The 23,746-nt window shown below is 39.3% G+C and overlaps 1 protein-coding gene across 6 annotated transcripts in view; it reads left to right on the top strand.

Moving 5' to 3' along the window:
* CCSER1 (coiled-coil serine rich protein 1) overlaps positions 1-23,746 on the top strand; it is a 669,425-nt gene that overhangs the window by 89,672 nt on the left and 556,007 nt on the right. For all 6 annotated transcript variants that reach the window (XM_071742835.1, XM_071742834.1, XM_071742832.1 and 3 more), the window contains one exon: positions 22,197-23,555. In XM_071742835.1, coding sequence (XP_071598936.1) covers positions 22,241-23,555 — 1,315 coding nt within the window. In that variant the 5' untranslated portion in view covers positions 22,197-22,240. The remainder of the gene's footprint in view (positions 1-22,196; positions 23,556-23,746) is intronic.

The following is a 23,746-nucleotide window of genomic DNA, read 5'->3' as shown; positions in this document are numbered from 1 at the left end:
TCTACATCCCTCAAGTAAAGAGAAATTAGTTAGTGGAGCTCAAAACAGAGCATCAGAGACTGCCAGATTCTTTTCTAGTTTTTCCTTGGAAATGCTTCCTATTTTGTATTGTGTTTCTGTACATTATGTTCCTAAATGGGGGAATGACTCAAGCCCAATCCTACAAGCCTTCCTCTCTCCCATTCAGCATTCCCTTTTACTTATGTCTGTCAACAGCAACTCTCGAAACTATGAAACAGCTTGGTTTTTGGTTTTGGTTTGTTTTGGGTATTTTTTTCCATAAAAAGACAGAATTCATACAGTGTCTTGTCCAAGTCTTTCACTTATCTGCCTCACTTACTTCAGTTCTCCAGCTCACTGAGTTTGGTCTTTCCATAATTCCCACAGAAGCAGGATGTGCTGCTGCCACCTGGACACACTCCACACTGCCCTGAAATGTCACTGTCTCAGAGGATTTCTTCTGCATTGCTACAGTGCCTTCTGCATTTATTACCTTTTCAGAAACTCACTGTGCTGCCTCAAATTAATCCCAGCTTCAGAAACTGCAGAGGGAAACCTGGATTCGTGCTGTTTGGTTGGTTCTTGTGTCATTTCTGTTTCTGTCTGTCAGAGCTGAGGATTATAGCTGTCACTTGGGCTCTTCACTCATGAAGCTTTTGCAGATCTTTTAGATGTTAGAGGCTGAAGCTGGGGAATTATTTCATAGCAGGTCCCTGGGCGTGATGTGAGAGGGTTCAGGTGGCACAATGGACAAGTGCCAGACCTGGAGCAGCTGCACAGGTGTGGGCCTTGTGCTGCTGTCCCCACCTTGAAAACTTTACACACCATCAGCCAGCCTGAAGACAAAGCAGGAGCCGTGGGAACAAAGAATAAAAATATAGGCTTGTGTCTTCTTTCAAGCAGTTTATTCTTCCACATCACATTTAGCAATTGCAGATGACATGCATGGATTGACTGAGCACACGTAGGATTAGCACTCAATGATTTGCTGTTGCAATGTAACTTAAGTTGATCTTTATTAAAGCAACAGAGTATGTGTATTACAAGTACAGATATATTTAGTAGCTTTAAACCAGCTACAGAAAGACTGGTGTTAAGCTTCTGGATTGTTACCAGCGTCTTTGGTGGGGAAGTTCCCAGCAATGCTTTATTTTTGTGGGCTGCAAGTTTTTTGTTGGGCTTTAATTCACTGTCTATAGTAGTCTGTTATATTACATAACTTTAAGTTATATTTTCAGTACAATCTGCGTTGCATATCCAACTTTATCTACTACGTATCTTCAAGAATACTTTGTTAGTTTGGCTCCACCTCCTTTTTTGTTAGCCATCTTCCTAAACCTCCCATTACTGGATTTTCTAATTAAATTTCCTGTGTATTTTGTTCCTTGTATTTTAATAGCCATCTTCCTGAGCAAAGTTTAAAGTCTGAGTAGTTGGCTGCTTTATCTACTTCGTGGGTGTGTTTGCCTTTTATTTCTGACTTCAGATCTTCTGAAGATCTCTGTGTAAAAGGAGATACTGAAACTTGTAGGTGGAATGGATGAAGTTGACACCACAGCAGTTAATGTAACCCATTTACCTCAATATTGCAAACACATTTTCCTCAAATCAGATAGGAGCAAAGGTGTGAAAGTGCCTTGTGTGCTTGCATGCTTATGAATTATTTGTTTAAGAATGAAGGCAATTTTAAAAAGGCACATGAGCATTTGAGCTTTGGCCTCCTAATGACTTCCTCATTCAATAAATTATGGAATGCTGAATTCCTTGGCAGATTCAGATATCTGGTCTGTTAGGGATGAATTAGAGGAAAAGGTATGCTTTGTAATTCATTGCAAGAATATTTAGGAAACCAGAGCCATAGTAAAAGGAGCAGTAAGTTGCTAAATTCCCTTTTGGTCTGTTGGAAGCAGAAGAAACACAGTAGGACTATTCCATAGTGTCCAAAATGTCCACTTGCTTTTGTGTCAAATTAGATGATTTGTCTGCTAAATAAACACAGGAGTGTCTTGCAAGCTGCAGAATGAGTGGTGGTGGAGGACTGGAGTAATAAGAAGGTCAGGTAAATATGAAATATTTTATAACCACCATACTTTTCAATTGGTTAGCACATAGAAATTAGGTTTTTGATTGCCAGGTATTGTTTCTACAGTTTGTTACCAATTTTCAGGACATATCTTAAGTCTGATGCTGTCACCTAGAAACTTGTTTTTTTTTTTAAGAAAAAGGTTATCAAAACAAGGCGAATTTTCAAAATATTTTCTCTGGAGACTGGCCCACTATTGCCAAATAGTGGGAGAGAGAGAAGAGAAATGCTGTTTGCTCCTGTATTGTTTGGTCTGTTAAGTGACTTTGGTTCTTAGCTATATATCCTGAAAAGAAAAAGTACAGATATAAAGTAAACAGTTTAAAACAGGGCCGTGCAAACACGTGCCCAAATCCTGGTGTTCAAGGGTAGAGCAACTTCTCTGTAGTTAGTGCAAATGATGAACAATGTGAGTGCTTCTGAAGTTACACTTTATATTCCAAATGAAGTGCTGTATTCCCCTAGTCAGCAGTTCCCATTAAAATCGTGCCATATGTTCTCAGCAAACAGCAGATGTAGGTCTAACAATTAGCAACAGAACCTTTCCCACTTGAGGGTTTGTGATAACACTAAAATACTTCATAATTAACTTGTGTTCCATTTGTAAGGCTGTTTGCTCTGCCTATTTGCGTTTCGGAAGGGTTTGCCACTTCAAGATTTTAGAGCTCTTATGTAGACATTGTGTTACATTTTTTTCAATAACCCATAAAAAATTCTCCCTTTTAATGCTTGAATGATTAGGTGACTTCCTTAAGATCACACAGAGCTGGGGAGGGGGAAGAGGGTGAGCACTGCAGGTGTCTTGAAGACTCCTGTTCCTGCAAAGACAGACACAGCTGCAGGGTTGATGGGGAGCTGCCCAGGGGCAGAGCATCTGTTAAATGTCAGGGTGCCACCTTGGAGAATGTGCCAAAAGGCTGTCTCCCCAGTCTCCTTGGCCCTTTTGAATATTATGTATTTCATTAATAAAGGGAATTCCAGGTACTGGATGTTAATTCCAGTTTACTGATGGAGGCTGCTTGCTTTCTAATACCATAGAGGACTGAGGAGGTGGCAGGCAGGTATGACTTAGTCAGAACAGGGATGCAAAAGAATGGAAACAGGAAAAAAAACAGATTTTGACTGCAAGTTCTGATAGATGAGCTCAGCTTGGGGGTAGTCTGAATAACATAATTTGAGTTAGAAGTCCACTAGATTCAGCCTTGCTCTGGAAAGTGGAAAGAGAGTGACTGTCTCAGTTAAAACTGTACCTGCCTGGCAGTCTTCCCAAAGAGGAATCTTTTTTTGTTTGTTGTGTAGAGTATGTCTGTATTTATAGCCTAAGGAATGTATTAACTTTGTTTTTCCAACTCAGTCCTACCTTTCTGTGGAAAAATTACTAATATGTATATAAAGTGTGTATATATTATATATGTGTGTATATTTCCTTCTGTGGAAAACTGATGAAACTGATGAACTTAAGACTTTTACATAGCCCCTGCTGGAGAGATAGGTAGTCTTGTGGGAATTTGTTTCTGAAGTTCTTGAAAATAGTACCTAAGCTGTAAGAAAAGACAAAAGGATTTCCATTTGGTAATTTATTTTAACTGCAAAAGCTATTTTATCAGCCTTGTCAAGTGTGAAAATGTATCTATTCCCCACAAAGTGTTATTGCCTCTTTCTACAGTTTATTTACAGTGCATTAAAAGTCCACAACTTGTTTGTCTTTTTTCTTTGATTCTGCTTAAGCCAATTAGTAATTTTCAGATCTGTCCTTGTTGTAGTAATTTTGCAGGTGTTTGATTTCTATCCCTTATCTAGTTGAGAACCAGCCAAGGCTGAATATTCTTTTTGTTTGTTTGTTTGTTTGTTATGCACAGAGTTGTCAAAGGAGCAATAAATGGGAAGAAATGGCATGGCTTTTCTATGAGAACAAGTTTGTAATAGTTTTCTTTGTTGCAGCTTTGTTTTTTTTGCCTTACTGGAACACTGTGCAAATCAAAGTACCTTCTGTAAGGATAAAACACAAGTGCAAAGTGTTCTTCCTTTGTTCAGTGATATTTCTTGATGATGCCTGGATAAATGGTGAAACTGTGTAAGTCTCCATTAGCTGCACTACTATTCTGTGCTTTGCTGAGATCTATGGGGTATTGTTTTGGTGGTGAGGCATAGGTATTATTTTCACTAAGAAGACAGTCAAAAAGTTTAGTGTTGAGCACACCTTACCTGTTGGGCTTTCACTTGCTATTGCTTGTGGAACTGAAGGAGTCCAAAGTCATTCACTGTTCAGTCTACATCCTGGAACACTTCCAGATTTAATTCCAAGTTGTACACCATGCTGTTAGCTTTTTTTGCCCATGAATCTATCCAGTAGCTGCCTCTAGGTATGTATGTGGACCTCATTTTGGTATTTGAGTTGTCCAGTTATAAGGCTCTCAAAATTTCAAGAGCTGCATTCTACGGCATCTCTGTTCTTCTGCATTTGCCTGCAAGCTGTGTTCTGGGAATGATAATTTTTTACTTCTTGAAAGGCTTTTTTTCCTCATCCAGCTGCTCTGATGTGCCTGGAGGAGTTTAAAGTGCAAGTAATATACAATGAAGTGCTGCTGATCTGAACTATCTGGCAAACATGAGATCCTGTCCCTGCAGAGGTTTAGTCTGACCATCAGTAGACTGAAGTGCAGTTTAATGAAGGTCAGTTTTAGTGAAGCTGAAGTTGTTGTGAGGGGCAGAGTTCTTTGGTCATTAACTTTCTGGTCTTCTCAAGGCATCTGTTGACTTTTGCTGTGCTCTTTTTCTCTCTCTCTTTTTTTTTTTTTTTTTTTTTTTTTCATGAATTCAGGTTAGCTATGGCTCTGAAACACAGCTGGGTTTCTTCTGTGCTTTTTCTTCTAACACTGAATCACTTTCTTTGTATGAAAAGGTGAAGTTCCTAGACCTCAGATGGGAAAACAGCCAGCTCTCCTGAAAGTATGAAACTACTTAATGCTATATTTATTTAAGAAATTATATGTCTTTTCAGCTACTGTGACATGCTTTTGCATACTTCAGTACTTTACTCTCCTAGTATCATGAAAAACTTCCCAAAGCTCAGTACAGTTTTACTCTCAGAAACCTTTGGTTGGCCTCAAAAGACCACACACATTTCTGTTACAGCTGTATCAGTGTATTTAGGAGTGATATTTAAAAACTCTTAGTCTTTGACTACTGGGTATTGAATTATATTGAAGTGCTTTTGGGTTATGTCCTGCACAGAAGAAAAGGCAACCTGTCTTTAGTAATGGTATCCTCTCTGAAACCAACTGGAATGGATATATCTCAAAATACTCAGCTCTGAAATTAAGATTATTATAAGAAAATAGATATTAAAAAAATGTTCTAGACTTCATGCTGACCCATTCCTTGCTCTGAACTACTGAAGGTGTTGATGAAGGATTCAAATACCTGAATGTGATCTAGAACCAGAAATCTTGCTATATAATGAACTTGTACATTAGCAGCAATAACTCGGGGAAACAAGTTGCAGAGGGGTGTTGATATGGTAAAATTATTTCTTAAAACCAAAATGTGTTGCCCATTTTAATTTTTTTTTAAAGCTTCTGTTTTGTATTGACAAAAATCTGTCCAGGAGTTGGTAGCCATTTTGAATAGAGCAAGATTCTTCTTCTGGGGGATATTACAGATGAAATATTTGCTATGGCATTTTTGCTGATGAATTTTGCATTACAAGATATGTGCATCACAGCAGGAAATTACGGTAGCATAAGGAATGGTCTTTGCATCTTTTAGTCCCTCCAAAAGAGTTTTTGCTTTTATATGCGCATAACCCATCATCTGTTAATGGCCATGATTATACATGCCTCATTGAGAGGGTGCTGGCTTTATTAAACATATCCAAATTCTTAAAATTCTGATGTCTTACAGTAGCTTCTGACCAGTTCATTCTTGACCAGTGACCAGGAGGTCTCAAGCCCCAACATTTACCTCTGTCAGAGTTGCCTTCTGCATTCACTCTTTCACTGGGATCCCGTGCTGTGTTTGTCAGGCAGTTTTCCCATGTTCACAGTGGAAATTCACAACCATTATAGTGATAGGTTCCCAGATCCCTCCTTTGATTTGTAGTAATACTTAAATTGTCTCAACATTGGTCAAAGATACAATTACAATTCTCTGCAACCTTGGCAGAGAATGAGTTTATGTTCTCTGACTGAAGAGGGATGTTTAACAGCGCAGCAGGAAAATAGGAGGTGTTTTGGCAGTGGAACTAATAAGTAAAATTTTGTGTTGGTCTGTGCAGACACTTGGATATGTTTAACTTAGACTGTGAGAGCAGCCACACTTAACCCTGTGGGACTAATTATAAGAGTAATGTTATTCACTGGCAGTGTAGGAGGGGTCTGATTTCTGTGATGGTGCCTTAACTGCTGCTGCTGCAGTCCTCCTTGTTTACTGCTTTGAAGGCCCCTGAATGTTAGAGTGAATGTGGTTTCTTTTTGGTTGGGAGGCACTTTGCAGCATCCCCGTGCAGAATAACTGGCTTCTTGTTCTTCCAACATTCATTTGATGTTATATTTAGCTTGGAGCTCATTTCACATAAAACATTTCTGTTGGAGGTGCCCCAGTGCACAGGGACAGCACTGCTTGCTGCATCCCCTGCAGATTCTTGCTGTGCCCAGAGCCTTGCTGGAGCTGTTGATGGATGGTCAAGTGGAGAAATGTGTCATCTTCTCTTCTAAGTCTTCCCATATTTTCTTCTTTTCTTGTCTGGGGAGCATGTCCTGCAGGCAGAAGTACTTCAGGTGCCTCAGCTACCACTTCAGTAAGTCAGGATCTTCCTTCACCTGGAAGATGAACCCATAGTTCTTGCAGGAGCAGTCACCCTGGCAGCATGTCCCTGGAGAAGCCAAGGTTGTCTGTCCCATCTCCTGGAAATGACAAGGCAGGGAGCATGATGAAATGGGTGGGGGTCTCAGAGGGCTGAGACCTCTCTGGCTGGGTTTAGCCCCTCCTGGAGAATCTCAGGCCTGCCTTGCCTGCTCCAGGCAGCATGTTGTGTGAAGATGACCTCAGGCAGGATGTCTTCCTCTCTTTGTGGGTCAGCCTGTTTCTTGCTTTGTCATTGAGGAGGAGGTGTCCTGGGGCAAAGGGCTGGGAAGGAGGCAGAGGACCTAGTCCTAGCTTAGTCAAGCTTTTCTCAGGGGTCACTAACAATAGGACAAGGGGCAATGGTTATAAACTGGGGCACAGGTGGTTTTGTATAAACATTAGGAAGAATTTTTTCACTGTGAGGGTGTCAGAGCACTGGCACAGGCTGCCCAGGGAGGTTGTGGAGTCTCTTCCCTGGAGACATTCAAATCCCACCTGGACACGTTCCTGTGTGACCTCCTGTGGGTGACCCTGCTCTGGCAGTGGGTTGGACTTGGTGATCTTTTGAGGTCCCTTTCAACCCCTAACTTTCTGTAATTCTGTGACTTATGACATCTGCCCAGACCTCTGTTTCCTCATGATATTAGGAAAAAATTCTTAACTGAAAAGGTGTTTAGGCACTGAAACAGGCTGCCCAGGAAACTGGTGGAGTCACCATCTCTGGAAGTGCTCATAGAATATGTGGATGTGGCACTTCAGGACATGGTTTAATTGGTATGGTGGTGTTGGGTTGATGGTAAGGCTTGATGATGTTAAACCTCTTTTCCAACCTTAATGATTCTATGATTCTATCAGCTGTTAGTCCTCACCCTACACATTATTGCCTCAAGGCATTGGAAGTTCCTTCTCTCCAGAGGTCTGGCACTATCCCTCCTGCCTGACACTCAGCACTCTCCTCTCTCTGGTCTCTTTTAGCTTTTCTGCAAAGGCAGCATACAAGCAAATCCTTGCTGAGCAGCAGGCCCAGGGCTGACCAACTCACACAGCCCACCTCTGGGGAGCCCAGGGTTATACCCAGCTGGGCAGAGGAGGATTGAAGCTGCTTGGCTGGGCAGGGCTGGTAGGAGCACAGACTCCCTGTGCCAATCCCTGTTGCTTCAGGTCCTGAGGAAGCTCATCCCATGTGTCTGTGTCCCAGGCAGCTTGGCTGGAATGGCTGAGGCTGTCAGGGAAGGGACCTGCAGAAAGCAAGGGCCAGGGAGAGCCCCAGGCTGAAGAACTGCGTGTTCTGTATTTCTGGTGTGTACTTAGCAAAGGGAAAGAACTTCAGTGAGGATCAGGGCTGCTGTTAGTTGACTTTCCTGGAGCTACAAATAGATCTCTCTTCTAAGATAGCTTGTGACAAGGATCAAAAGAACAGACCCAATGAAAAGAAGTCATAATATTTTACAGAATGGCCTTTGGCCTGCAGCCAAAAAATGTTGTAACCATGGATGTCGTTACTAGAGCAGTAATGAGCTTAAGAGGTAACGCAGAGTTCAGCCTCTGCCCTGCTTGTCAAGAATTCAGGACTAAAACAGAGGTGTGAATTTTAGTGATCTTGTTATAGGAAAAGTAATACAGCAGCAGGGTAATTAGCAGCCTGTGATGGAAGGTAAAGGATTCCATCCACTTGCCAGCTGGGCTTCAGACAGAAAGAGAGACAAAGTTAATATGTGTTCAAAAATATGCATTAGAAAGTTAAATTTTATTATGGAAAAGAATTACCATGTTGCTATTGATTTGATAATGGGGCATTAACTAAAGAGCAGCATAGTTAATGAAAGGCTTTAAAATTATGCCTGAAGGGACACTTTTGGAATCCTAGGTCACACTGTCTGGTCCCTGTCAGATGCTGGAGGATTATTACCTCATTTCTTTGTCATGTGGTGTGAATGATTCGTGTGAGAGTTGTGGTTCCCCTCCTCTGTCATCCCTGAGCATAAAGGCATTAAATGTAACACTCTGTGGAACTGTCTCATGGTGTTTATGTTGGCAGTAGTCAAATAGAGTAGATTTTTTAAAGTACTTGTCCCTCTACACAAAATTGAAATTTTTCAGAAGATCTTAGTAAGGCTGACTCGTTGGACTACTGTGTGTCAGATTTTTTTTAATATCTCATTTGAGCTGGCAGATGGCACAGTACGGTCACTAGTTCAGTTTCTTTGTAACACTCTTCAAGTCGTAGAAATTCCATACAAAATACATCCTGCTCAGCCCTAGGAAGTTGGTTTGCTTGCTCTGAAACTGGTGGTTTGCAGCCGGGAAACAGAGCTCTCTTTCACTACTTCCAAATATTTCCCATCTGTGGAAAATTCCCCCTTCTCTCCTTATTGTTTTGCTGGCATTGTTTTCCCACTGTGCAAAGACAGTCTCCAAGCAGGATACTTGCTTAAATGTGTGATTTAAAAGTGCAAAGCAACCACTGTCTAGCACATGCAGTTGACAGGACTAGTAAGAGTTTCTCTAGACTAAGTATGAATCTACTCAGCATCCTGTTCAGATCTGTAGGCAGTGTGTGCTTCCACCTAATTCATGCTGTTCATATCTTGGTTATGCCCTCTAAGTGCATCCCCACAAGAGTGAGAAGTAGGTGTAGTACAGCAGGGCTCAGAAGGTTCATTCAAAGTTTCAAAATAAGGGTGCTTAGTTTGATTATCACTGTTGCAATTGAGCTGATGTTATTCTTTGGAATTTTGGTTGCAGTTTTCCCGTCTTCTAACAGAACATTCCTTGTTCATGTGTTTATTAAGTAGTAGAACATTTTGGTTAGGAAATCCAGTCTTTTTTTTTTTTTTTTTCCCTGAAGAATAATGACAGAGCACATTGAACTTGTGAAAAATCTATTAATAAAAGTACAGGGAGAGTTGCAAATATTCAGAGAAATTCACCCTTGTGCCACATTGATTTTGGTATTAATCAGAGTTCTTGTAATTAAAGTAGCTTAAGTCTCCCTGTTCTGGCTTTTACCTTTTAGTTTGTGCCAGTTTGAAAACTTTTTTACACAACAAACAAAAAGATCAAAGAGTACATGAAAATTAGAATACGTTCTTATCAGTTGATGTTTTTGTGTTCAGATGCAAATGCGCTGTGTTTTGGGAATACAGTCAGGTATTGTGTTATGGTATAGGAGGGCCTGGTTCAGCAGCTGTTCTAAAGAAGTTGTTCTAAAGAGAATGTTTTCCTTTCTAGAGTGCAGAATCCAAATCTTATTTCTAGCTTATTTTCATTTTTATTTTCTTCATTAAGGGATTTTTCCAGAGCTTCACATATTAAAATCAGTTCTGAGATATCTCTGTGTGTCACCTAGAATTTAAATTTGAAACTAGCCTACAGAGTCTCTTGCTTTGTGTAGCTGACAAGTTCTAGATGCTTTCCCAGACTTCTTTGGAGCTCTGGAAATCGGGCAGATAAAAAAAAAACAAAAAACAGAATGGTTTTGGTTGAAAGATCATCTAGTCCAACCCCCTGCCATGGGCAGTGTCACCTTCCACTAGACTGGGTTGTTCCAAGTCCCATCCAACTCGGTCTTGACCTCTTCTGATGATCGGGCATCCCCAGCTTCTCTGGGCAACCTGCTCCAGTGTCTCACCATTCCTGTAATAAAAAAAATTATCCTTATGTCCAGTCTAAACCCTGCCCTGTTTCAGTTTTAACTTGCTGCCCTTTGTCCTGTCAGAACAGGCATTGGTGAAGTTTATCTTACTTGTAGGCCTCCTTTACATATTGAAAGGCTGCAACAATTTTTTCTTGGCGCCTTCTTTTCTCTAGGATGGACAATACCCACTCTTTCAGCCTTTCCTCATAAGGGAGGTATTACAGCCCACTGATCAGTTTTGTGTCTCTCTTCAGTGTTCTATCCACCAGTATCCCCAGGTCCATCTCTGCAGAGCTGCCCTTAATACATTCATTCTCCAGTCTCTATTGATCTTGAATGTTGCCCCAATGTAGGACCTTGGCATTGTTGAACTTTGTGAAGTCTGCATGGGCCTCTCAGGGTCCCTCTGGATGGCATCCCTTCCCTCCAGCATGGCAGCTGCCCCACTCACCTTGGTGTCCTCTGCAGACTCGCTGAGGGCTGCACTCAATCCCAGTGCCTATGTTGTTGATGAAGATGCTGAATAACGCTGGTCCCAGTATAGACCCTTGAGGGATGTGTCTTGTTCATTACTGGTGTCCATTTGGGCATTCAGCTGTTGGCTGGCTTCACTTTCAGGTGCAACAAAGCTGTCTGACTGGTGTTTTCAAGCAGATAAACTAAAATTATTAAACATGTAAAAGCAAGCCCTTGTAATGCAAGACACAGTAGGAATAATATTTACTGCTAGGAGTGTGAGTTTTGTTATCTGATGACTTGAGGGACATGGAGAGAGGATGAATCTTGAATAATTAATTTCTTTTGCAACAGCAGGGAGACTGCATGTTTGTATTCATAATGCTGTTTCTAATATTTTTATGCCACATAGAAAGTATGGAAGCAACATTGCTTTTCAATATTGTAGAGCTTGAGTGTGATGTAGTAAGTAATGAATATGTGGTGCTGTAATTACTCAGTTGTGAGTGCTTACATAGCAAATGAGGCAACACAGCTTCATTTTTCTGAGTTTTCCCTCCTGTTTTCTAGTATCTTCCCCACTTCAGATTTTCTTAAGACTCACCACTGCTACTAAAGCAGCCAAAATATGCATGTGTACTGTGGACAATGTGTAAAACTGCTTACCTCAAAAGAGTGTAACTGCACCAACAAAACCTCAGATCTGGGCAGAGGTCAGTGATATACAAATGTTGGTATCTCGTATGTATTTATTCAAAAATAGAGTAATATGTACTTCTCCATATTGTTTTTTTTTACCTGAAATTGTTAACCTTTAAATAATTAGTGTGCACAATGTTTACTTATTATGAGTGTTTCACATAGCTGGGAAATACCAAGGCTTGGTGTTTGACAACTCTTTTATGCATTGAAATCTATTTTAAAAGATGAGGAAGCACAGAGACGTGCTGGATTTAGCTGTCCTTCAAGTGGAGTTTTGTGTTCACACACAAACATGTGAAATCTGCTTTTATATCTCAGATTTGTGGAACTGAGAACCTTATGGTATCTTGGTTTTGCATTTTTAATATCTGTTTAATTGTGCCTGCATAACAAATAGGCTTGTGCATAAATTTAAGAAAATAATATATTCATTTCTTCATACTGTATAAAATATACTGAGAATTCATTTCAGCATTTACAATAACCCTAAAAAGCATTCCATGTGGAGCAATTTAGTTTGTAGTTACTATATAGTTAATTTTAGCCTTTAAAGATTATTTTAATATTCTGTCTTCTCTTATGAAATGGCAAGACACAGGATGTCCAACTCATCCAGTCAAGGGGGACTAAATTATGTCCTTTTGCACTGATCCAGCAAAGCACTCAACACTGTGCTTATGTCCCATTGAAATCAATTGGACCACTCATGTTTTGAAAGTTAAGTGTGTGCTTTTAAGTGTTTTACTGAATAGGGATGAGATTATTCTCATTCTTTAAGTCAAGCAGGTTCTCAAGTGTTTGGCAGAATTGAATTAGTTGGCATCTGTGGCTTCACACAAGAAAAAACAAACTTTGTAGCATGCTTTATTATGAGAAACTATTTTGCTTACTTTTAAATTAAAAGATAATCCTAAATAGTGTTAGCTATCATCCAAAGGCCTTTATTTGGCTGTTTGTAAAATATCAGTTCTAAACGTAAAATGAAAATATCTATAATACATTATAACTTTCTGTTATTAAAAAAAAGCAGTGCTTTTCTGCCACCTTCCAGGTAGTTTTATCAAGTTGCTTTTACAGGACAGAACTGCAAGGCCTGTGTATGATCTATGTGTGAGATGAGAGGCACAGATTCTCCTGGGTTCCTCAGCACATAGAAGATGAGTACTAATTAGGAGGAAAAGGCTGATGGCTCAGAGAAACTTTTCCACATAGCATCTGGATATTCATTAGTGCTGGGACTGAATGGAAACTGGGACAGACCACCTCTTTGTAAGCTTTTTCATGTTGAACTTTTGGGTTGAATCCTAAAATAGATGAGTCTATTTTGTCACTGCAAGGTGTGACTTTCCAGAGAGTTGGCTTCCTAAATTTAGAGGAAAGCAAATGAAATTAGGTATTTATTTTCTTAGGATTCTTGTGAACTCCCATGCTTTTTTTTTTTTTTTTTTTTTTCCTGGTTAGGCAGCTCTGAGTTTGCAAGCTGGTTTCTCTTTCCCATTCTGTTCTTGCTTTATGGGCTTCAGTTTTCAAAACAAAATGCAGGGCTTTGCTGTGGGGGTGTAAACTTGGTGTGTGTGGTTCTGGGCATTGCTGCTACAGCCCTTGGCTTTCCTTAGAGAATGCTGTAGGCATTGCAGAAATGTGAGCCACTGTGGTTTGATGTTTAATTAACAACTCACAATCACAATTTGAGTATATGAATATATTAGGTTGTCTTGAGTTTTCTTCTTTCATTACTAAGAAGGTAGATTGAAATGAATCTGATCTAATCTAGAAATAATTATGTTTTCAGTATAGCAAAAAAGGAATTGTCCAAGTCTTTGCCTAAGATTCATGGAAGCCCTAAGTAGAAGGTGATAAGTATTATGATCTATTTCTACATGTAGTATGATTTTTTCCTAAATATGTATTCTTCTTCTAAGTGGTGTCCAGTGGAGTACATTAACATATAAAGAAATGAAAGCAATTAGTTTTCAATTAAAATAATAAAATTACACAATATTGAAGATGGTAATTATTAATGTATTCCATATTCAGCCCCACAAGGGCTGAATATATCTCATGTTTGGCAAAACCTGCAGGGAACAGGAATAATGTAGTTCCTTTCATTAGAGTTTAGTAAGCTGGGAGTGCCTTGCCTGGGCAGTCAGTCTGAGGATTCTTACATCATTTTGTACCACCAGACTTTTTTCAAAATGAGTTGGGAATAGTTACTCTCTTTTGTTGAGCTCAGGGGAATCTAGAAAAGGGCATTCTTGCTCCTCTTGCTGTTAATGATACATTATTTTGTGGCATTGCAGTGAAAAGCTGCTGCAGTAATGTATTAGAATTCCCTAATTATTAATTGAAGACCAATCTGTAAAATAGTCAGCCTAATGTTAGGCAAAGCTTTCACAGTTTGCTTTCATGAATACCATTAGCCACATTATTTGATTTTTAAAATCCTTGAGTTTATCTGCATCCTCTGGAAGAGTTTTTATTGCCCAAACCAGGACACACTGCAAAGATGTAACGTAGAACATCAGTCCCTCTGTTTTCCAGCAGCAGCTCTCTAAGCAGAGACTTTGAGAGAAGAAGCAATGGAGCACAGGTGCATAGATCTTGATAATTGGGTGATTAATATGTTAGGCTTTTGTCAATTTTCACTATAATCTGTTAAGGGATTCTGTACTTGGTCAGCATTAAAAAAAAAAAATTAAAAATTGTGCTTCCATCCCTTGAAGCTGGGAGCCTGAGTACTAGGAGTGGTGAGATCACACATGTCCAAGTGTTTCTGTTGTAAGAGTTAAAGAAGATTTACAGATGGGGTGGCTGAGTCTTGCAAGGATGAAAGGCCAAATGGTTTAAATCAGCATGATTCACTTCAGTGGAGTCCCATGAATTTACAACAGGTGAGAATTTGTTCTGTTTTAATGCAATTAATGTCACATATTCAGCTGATGACAGAGGTAATAAATGACCCCAGCCACTGCTGTCACTGTGGGTGCCACACTGCAGGCAGGACTTCAGACTGAAAAGCAGCCAGGCTGGAAAATGTACAGGAAGCTTTAGCATAAAAAGTAAATTGCTGATGACACTTATGTTGTGATTCTGGGAGATGAGAGGAATAGACACAGGAGAGCACAGAACAGTTCTGCTGGGACAGTTATGAGATGTTTGCTTGTAGTGAGCAAGAGGTACACATTTGTAATACATCAAAAGAGTTTAGGAGGAGCACATTAAAACAGAGCTTTAATTCACTGCTGATGGCACACAAATCAGCCTGGTCATGCTTTAGAGACACTTAAAACATCTTGTGAGCCAGCAGAATCTTTTAAGGGATTCCTTTTTTTTTCTTTCTTTCTTTTTTTAGGGAACTGATAAGAGATGCTTTGAATGTTTGAATGCCTATGAGAGGTGTAGCCAATATTGATGCTTTGCTTCCTGCTACTGTCAAATTTTATGCAGTGAACAGTGCACCATGGGTACAGAGTTAGAGCTGGTTTATTCTGGATATTTTCCTCACGAGAACAGCAGCCAGATTGCACAGATTTGGCCCACTTCTATTCCAGAGGAAATGGCTGGCAAGGAGTGTCACCTCTCTTAATGTCCCGGGCTGAGGCAAATGCTAAATCTGCTGTGCAAATGAGTCAGTGGTTTAGCAGGCACATTACACCTGCTTTTCCTCTTGTATGAAGAAAAAAGATGATCCTTGATTCTTTCTAGGTTGCCTTTCCTTTTTGGTTAAAGTAAAATACATTAGAGAGTCAAATCACTGTCTATGCATAACCACATCCCATGTTTGTGATTAAATCCTAGTATCTGGTGTGAAGTCCAAACGTAATTATTTTACATAAAGACTTAATTGAACATGATTTTTTACTATCTCTAGACATCATCAAAACACTGCTATGTGCATTATCAGGAGGGTTGAGAGGAGAGAATGATGTGAGGGAAGAAGGATCCCATTTTATCCTATTGGATCTTACCCAGTCACCAGACTGCCATCTCTGTGTTCCACCAAAGATGTCTCAACATTAACCAATTGTATTTTATTCCTTTATGGTATAATTTCCATGTGCATTCAGGGACCTGTGTAAGTTCACTTCACTTATTAAAAGTAAATCATTCATGCCATGGATGCCATGAAATTTGAATCCTGAAGCAAGTGTAAACTCTTCCATGCTTCTATTTCCAGGTTATTATTTATAACAGATTCTTATTAACCTATAAGTGCTGACTATACTGGATGTTGTTATAAATGCATGGAACACTTCTCCAGAATCCAGATAAGTGACAGATGTGAGAAAGTTGTGCTTTTCAAACACTGACACTTCACAACACCCCAAGCCCCAGTTACAGGAATGAGACTGCTGGTTCACTGTCCTGTGGTCTTTGCCTTGCTTGTGACTGGAACGGGTGAAAGTTGCTTTTCCTCACACAGTTGACTTTTTCTTCTTACTGAAGAGTGGTTGGCTGCTGTAGGAATGATTGACTCCTGTCCTGATATTTTGTATATATTTATATTTATATATTGTACTCAAGTGCTTTGAAGTGGTAACTTGTGGTGTGATGCAGAATATTTATGAAACAGAAGGTGATTGACATGGATGCAGGAGGGAACTCTGGCCTCTAGGTTGCTAGTGATCAGTTTCATTGGTTCTCTTTTACTAAACTTGGACTTCAGGAGGTACAAGTGGGATGAATTTACATATCTAGAGAAAATAAATGAGTGAGTCATGTGATCTGTCTCTTGATAACATTTGCCTTCTGGCTAAAGTCAAGAGGGGATATATAGATAACTTATCTCCAGTTTTTTTCTTTGGATGGTTTTTATGCTTCTAATTTCATCCCAGGACTGGGAATAGCAGTTACAGATCTTAAAAAATAACTGTCTTCAAATGGTAGAAGACCAGTCAAAATGGGAAAGTGGGTTTAAATGTGTGTGTGTGTGCTTTCTAATTTATTTATTGCTAACTTACCTGCCTGCTTTATCTCTCCTTTCCTGAAAACACGGAGCATTTGAAAATAAAGATAGGCTTGGGCTGCAGGGCACAAGAAACTGAAAGGAAGTTCATGTCGTATCCTTAGGATACCTCAGTGCTTGGATTCTGGTGTGCTTTTTTTTTACAATTTTTTTGTGTGTGTGTGTGTGTTTTTGGTTTTCTTTTCCCCAGATATACATATTTAAAAGATATTTGACCCAGTCAGTTTCCCAAACAGTGGGGAAAAAAGTGTGTGGAGTTGGATGTGTTCATCACACCCATAAATTTTTAAAAGATCTAACTGCTTATGTTGGGTATTATACTTTTGCTTATAAAATCAGTTGAGAAAAATGAAGCTCCGAGAAAGTGTAGATGTAATTTGCACTGTGAACATGGCTGTGGCCTCTGCTCCAAAAAATAAATTCTTGAGCTCTTTACAAGGATTAAATGCACAAGGAAGGAAATAATGTTATTCACAGAAGTAACATTAAGTTACTTAATTTACAAAAACAAATTGCTTCAGTATCAAGTGTCCCACATTTCTTAGCTAGTACTTTCAATTTTAAAGGCTCTCAGCTTTGCTAGTGCATTCAGTAAGGCCCTATTAATCAGGTTACATTATGCTTGATAACAACTAGAGTCCTAAGTATTTATGTGCAGGTGTTTTTGTTTATTTTTAATGCAAATCGATAGTTTAATTGTTTTTTTAGGCTCTTAGGTTCTCCTTGTGTACAAGATTGCTTTCACATCTTGTAATAAAACCAATATTTTAATTGTTTTTTTAGGCTCTTAGGTTCTCCTTGTGTACAGGATTGTTTACATATAGTGACCTCTGGCAGCTGTGCAGGTAAAAACAAGTCACAAATGCACTAGAGAGACAAATAGTATTGGAATAAAATTGGAACAGTTTAAGGCAGTAACATGTAAATTCTGAGAACAACACAGTGCTGGAATCCTAATGATGAAAGTTCAATGATTTGGGTGGGAGCCCCAGGCTACTGTGCTACCTGTTGGGCTAAAGGACCACTGCTTACAAGTACAACAGCTACATTAAGGCATCTCTTGACTCATCAACAATTAAAAATATTTCTTTTAATGTGTTTTTTTTGTGAGCATTTATAGTATCCTGGGGTAAATATAATTTCTATGTAAGTCTGGAGCTAGATGGTCTGTAGAGACTGTGTTTCTCATGTGGTCCTTGCCTCCTGCCATACGGTGGTGCTGATGTGAGGGCTGGGCATGTTCTCAGTTTAAGATTCATGCTCCTAATTCAAAGCACTGAAGAAAAAAACCCACATAATCTTCCTTAAACTATGAGCTCAACCTAAGAAAATCATAGTGCTTTGGAGGAGACAGGTAGGTAGCAGACAAGTACTGACATTCTGCTCTTTGATTTAAGGTTGTGGCCCTTCAGATGCGTCATGTTCTCTTCTGATGTAAACTTAGATAGCTAATTCATCTTTGTGGGGGAGATACTGCTTTGTACTTCTAGGAGCTGTATCCTTAAGGAGAATATCTTTAGGAAAGCTTTGTTTAAAAAGTTCTGAGAGGTAATAGCAGGTTGGCTACTTATAAAGAGAGCCTTTGTACTGTCCTATGTGTTACCTGTGCTCTTTTGTATAAGCCTGTATTTTATTAGCTTTTGGTAATGTAATTTTGGCATGTAATTATGATAATGATAAAATTTTAAAATAATTTCGAGTCCTAAATTTTGCCTTAAAGGCAGTGAGAGAGGTAAAAGGCGGAGAGTTGCTTTTTCATCCTTGTAGTCAGTGAAAAAGTAGATCGATGGCTCCACCTACTGGAGTTCAAAACTCCGTAGAAAGAATAAACCCCAAGTCTAAAAAGTTGGTCTCTGTTTCCCCTGGCAATTAAATACATGCCTTTAAGATGTTTGAGATTAATTTACATTTTGCAATATTTTGGTGCAGACCGATGTGAAAGGGGAAACTATGTCCACTTGATTTACCCTTTTATTAGCAATTTAAAAGCTAATGTTTTGTTCTCACTTTTCTATTTCACACAATTTTCTATTTCTTTTCTCACAATTTCTATTGGTCTCAGCACAGGAGCTGAGGAACTGTGAACTGTAGTGAAGCTCTTGGATGAGCAGATCCTGAACTGTCCACAATATCTGACAATGATGCAAAGTATATTTTGTCCTAAACAAGGAGCCTGATGTAAGGGAAAGCCTTCTTAGACTGTCACTTATCCTCCTTGTTTACTTGACTTCTTGCTAGTATTGTAAAACCCCAATAATTTCTTTTAAGATAGAGCTTTGTATGAGGTCCTAGATTGAATGTGTGAAATCAGACTTGTTGTCCAGTTTAAATCTGAAGGAGTTGTCTGAAATGGCATAATACCAATGCAAAGGTGTCTTTCTCTGCTGTTTTTTCTCTGCTGTTTTCTTTTTCTTCTGTTGCTGTTTTTAAGAATGGTGTTACTTAAGAATTAGATGAGGATTTAGATACAGAAAATTAATTATTTTGCAAAGAAATATACTATATATGAACTATATAAGGGTTACTGCTATAATGTGGTCAGCACAAGTAATTGTGATAGATGTGAAGACTGAAAGGTATCACCTCCAGTTTTTGTTCATCATAGGACATATGGCAGTTTATAACACTTCTGCAGAAAGTGAACAAAATAATGAAAGATCTTATTTGATTAATATCTGAGGGTATTAATATCTTGAAATGCTAATTATTTTTTCCTGTGTTGCGAGTAGAATTGTCCCTTCAGCTCAGTGTTAAGCTTTGGCAATTTTACACTGCTGTCTGCTAAAGACCTTTAAGATCATCAAGTCCAACCTAGTCCATTGCCAAGGGTGCCACTAAACCATGTCCCTAAGCATCACATCTACACAGCTTTTAAACACCCATCTATATACACACATAGATACACACACCTATATATATAGTTGAATATATGTGTGTGTGCATATATATTTTTATTTATATATATATAAATAAAATGGTATAGACAAGCATTATTCAAAACACTAATAACTTTTCCACAATATTTGAAGTATTCAAACTGTATATGCACATTCATATATGCATATGAACATGGATGTGGGTGTTTTGAGAAATGTTCTCCAATTACTATTATAGACTTAGAACAGTATATTGTAATTATTTTTTTATCTGTGAGGAATTCTGGTGCCTAGACAGTAAGAGAAATGTTAACAGCTTATTTGTGCTCTTCCAGAGGCAGGGAAGGTTGAATGGGTAAATGCCATTTTCTTGTCTGCAGTTAGGGGCAATGCATTCTATTAAAAATGTTGCCACCTGGAAAACTAAGGCTCTGTATATTAATGAGTCAGTTATTGGAGTAATCTGTTGTTATTTAGATACAGCTTTTGTATTTCTAGTGAGAGTTACAATATGTTCTTTTTACTCAGTTGTCTGCTTCATTCTGCTTTCAACACAGAGAATTCCATAATTATAACCAGGATGGTTTGTTCTCTGGTGAACTGACAATTAAGGTGTGTGGCAAGAGAGAGAATGGACGGGAGCAAATATTTTGTCTGAGCATAAATTGCCTACAGCAATTTAATGTATTTTAAAAATACTTCCCTCATCCATTGCAGTTATAAAATGAAAAATATTTTTTTTAGCAATTATGTCATCTTAAAATATAAGGTAGAACCCTCATAGTCTCTAAACAATAATGTTGTGTTGTATGTGTGCATATCCATGAATATCAGTGTGCCTGCAAGGACATGTTCACAAAAGCAAAAAAAACCTCACCATGGCAGGTCTGGAATTTGTCAAAGACCCAAGAGAGGTTTGTGCAGGGAAGGTGGAGAGGCTTGCATAAAACTTTCCAAAGCCCATTTTCAGTAGGCTGAATTGTGGACAAGCCAGCTGCTTTGACATAAGCCCTGGTGTGAACTCACAGGGCCTCAGCTTCTCTGTGCTGTTCTTTCGCTCTTAACAGTGGTGTAAATGCAAAGCACCTCATGTGTCAGTGAAATGGAACAATTGGCTGTGCCTCGATTTCTTTGCTGGATGAAAAGGGATTCTGGTAACGTGTGTGTGCTTGTACCATCGGTTCTGTCCCAATCAGACCCAATTCAAATTTGGATTTCAGTGGCAGGACCTGGGTATTGTCTAGGTCTTGAGTATAGGGACTGTTCCCAAACTGTTTCTCTCACCTTAAATCACAAAATGACTTGAAAAAAAAATAAAGTTAATGCAGAAAGAACTGTTTATTGTCTAGTCAGAAATAGTCTCTGAACTTACCCTTTCATTCACAGTAATATAGCATACATGTAGCTTTATTACTCAAATATTCTTTTCCTTTTTTTATGTACGTGCGTGTGTTAATGTACACTGTATAAATATATTGTTCATAGGTATTTGTTGCAGCCACATAACTCGTATTAAATTGCTCATTAGATGAATGAATTTGGTTTTGTGCTTGACATACAAACATTGTTTAGATAAATTACCTGATTTTTATTCATATGTATGAACACTTGCAGCTCACAACGTTGCACTCAGGCATTATACCTGCAGTTTTTTTACTATACATCATGTTTTTATTGCTCCTTCTGAGGTCCTGTCTCTCACAGAGGTAGTTTATTATAATGAGAATAAAAAAAGAACTTATGTATATTTCATAAAGTTTATTTTTCTTCTAGTGTGTCTGTTGTGCTGATAAAAATAAGTTTTTATTGCTTAAATATTTATAAAAAATGCCAAGTGTCTGTGTATGAAACACTTCTTACTTGAAAAATCCATGAAAATAGCTAATTATAAGCAAGTTGGCTACAAGAGGACTTCAGAGAAGTGTTCATGGAAGCTTTAAATTTCTAATCTAGAAACAATCCCATGCCTTTACAGTAAATTTTTAAAACTTGAAAATTCCTTAGGAAGAATTTTTGGTTTTTAGCTTGACTGCAGTGCCAACATTTTCTCTACTGTGAGGTGATAGATACAGCCTTTAGCTGGAGCACATAAAGGGAGTAAAAACTGAAAGTTCCATGAAGATTGGAAAATTTAAATCCTCTTCCTCATTGCAAAAATATATTTAGGAACAAAAGATAATATTTTGTTCTAGTCAGATAATGTAAAATCAAGTCTCTTAGAAGAAAGCTTAGAGTTTACAAGAAACCTTGTCCTCAGAACTTAGTTAAACGAGGACATTTGGATGATATATTTGTCTATATTTTGAGATGTAGATTTTGTACTGCTACCCAGTGTGATCTGCATTGTATAGTATATCATACATAATACTGCATCTCTTGTCTAAGGAATGTTTGGAGCCACATCTTTGCTCAGCTGCTGGGTTTTCAGTGCTGCCTATTGAACATGACTTTGAAATTCTAAAAAAATCTCTGTAAAGGAGGTGCAACAGCTTGCAGCTGTTCCTAAAATTGATCATAGAACCACAGAGTGGTTGTTGGCATCTCTTGCATTCAGGATGACTTAAAGCCTATTGATTTTGAGGCTGAATAATTTGTTTCTTTATTTATTTTTCTTTCTTTTTCTCATCCCAGGTTAGATTACTGGCTGTGAAGAGCCACGGACACTTTGTGCCCTGATGGGGGACTCAGGATCCAGACGATCAACTCTAGTATCTCGGTTGCCAATATTCAGGAGAAGCATTAGCAGGAGACACGACTCTCTTCCTTCCTCACCTTCTTCTGCTAATGCCATTGGTGTCCACTCCTCCTCCCCATCCAGCACCAACTCCAGCTCAGGGAGCACAGGCAAGCGCAGGAGTATTTTCCGCACTCCTTCCATTAGCTTCCATAACAAGAAAGGGACTGAGCAGAAGCCTGACTCAGCCAGTCAAAATGTTGCCATTTCGAATGGTACCCAGTCCTCTCTTGACACTTTCCAAAAACTCAGCCTAGAGGAACACATCAAAAGCAGAGGGAGGCATTCGGTTGGCTTTGGCAGCTCACGGAGCAAGAAGATAACGAGGTCTTTGACGGAGGATTTTGAAAAGGGAAAGGAGCCCTCAGCTAATAAGAATGTCTTTATAAATTGCATAAGCTCTGGGAATAACGAGGGTGATGATTCAGGCTTTGCAGAGGAGCAGAGCCGACACTCTGTCAAACAATCCACGCGAAAGCTTCTCACTAAATCTTTCTCATCACACTACAAATTTTCTAAACCTGCTCCGGAGAGTCAGTCAGGTTCCTCTGCGCAGCAGCCCAGGTGCTTGCTGGAGGTTAAATCTTATGTGGAAAGCGAACCTGTGACTGCCAAGTCCTCTCCTCCATGTTCAGCTGAGACAACCGAGTGCATGGGAAGCTCCTTGCAGTCCCCACTGCTCTCAGCTGACCTCACAGCTGCCCAGACCCCCTCTGACTTTGTCGCCCTGACGGAGGATTCAGTTTCGGAGGTGGATGCTCTGCCCAGCAGTGGGACTGGAGCACCACTTGCAGAGGATTTTGGCAACGATGTCTCTACCTCTCAGATCTTCTTCAATCCTGCTGCTGCTCCTGCAAGGGAAACCCATATTGTGGAAAGTACTGGGCATTCCGTGGGGGTGTCTCCCGTGAGTCGCGCAAGCTCGTGTAGTGTTGAATCTAATACCTTATTCAAAACCTCAGCTACTAGTCAAACAAAAGCACTGCTGCAAGCCAATGAACTACATATTAATGATGCCAGACACATAGGAGAAGTTAACTTGGCAAATGCACATTTAGAAACCTTTGCATCACAGCACAGAGAAGAATCAGCGATGTTCTCTCCAAAGGCACAGGGGTTGAGTAGGGACAGAGATGAAAATACACTGTCCAAGCACAGGAGAGAGACAATTCCTGTAGTGGAGTCTAAGATTGTTCCATGTTCTGAACCTCAGTCCATTAAGACACAACAGGGTTATGAAACCAACCATTCTAAAGGTATGTCTCATGGTCTTTTCATTACTGGGTTTGGTGCGGGTGTTTTGGGCTCAGTTCTTCTGTAAGAATTATTTGGTCGTAAAGTGATTTTTGGAGTTGCCAGAGCAAGCTAGGAAGTTCAGGAGTTAAGAACTGTGCCCTCATTCCAAAATTGTAAGAATTAACCAAAAGGTCTATCATTTTTCGAGTTT

This window comes from Heliangelus exortis, chromosome 4, assembly GCF_036169615.1.
Source record: "Heliangelus exortis chromosome 4, bHelExo1.hap1, whole genome shotgun sequence".
In the NCBI taxonomy this organism is placed as follows: Eukaryota; Metazoa; Chordata; class Aves; order Apodiformes; family Trochilidae; genus Heliangelus; species Heliangelus exortis.
Note: the sequence above shows the minus strand (reverse complement) of the source record. Positions and strands in the feature narration are given on the sequence as shown.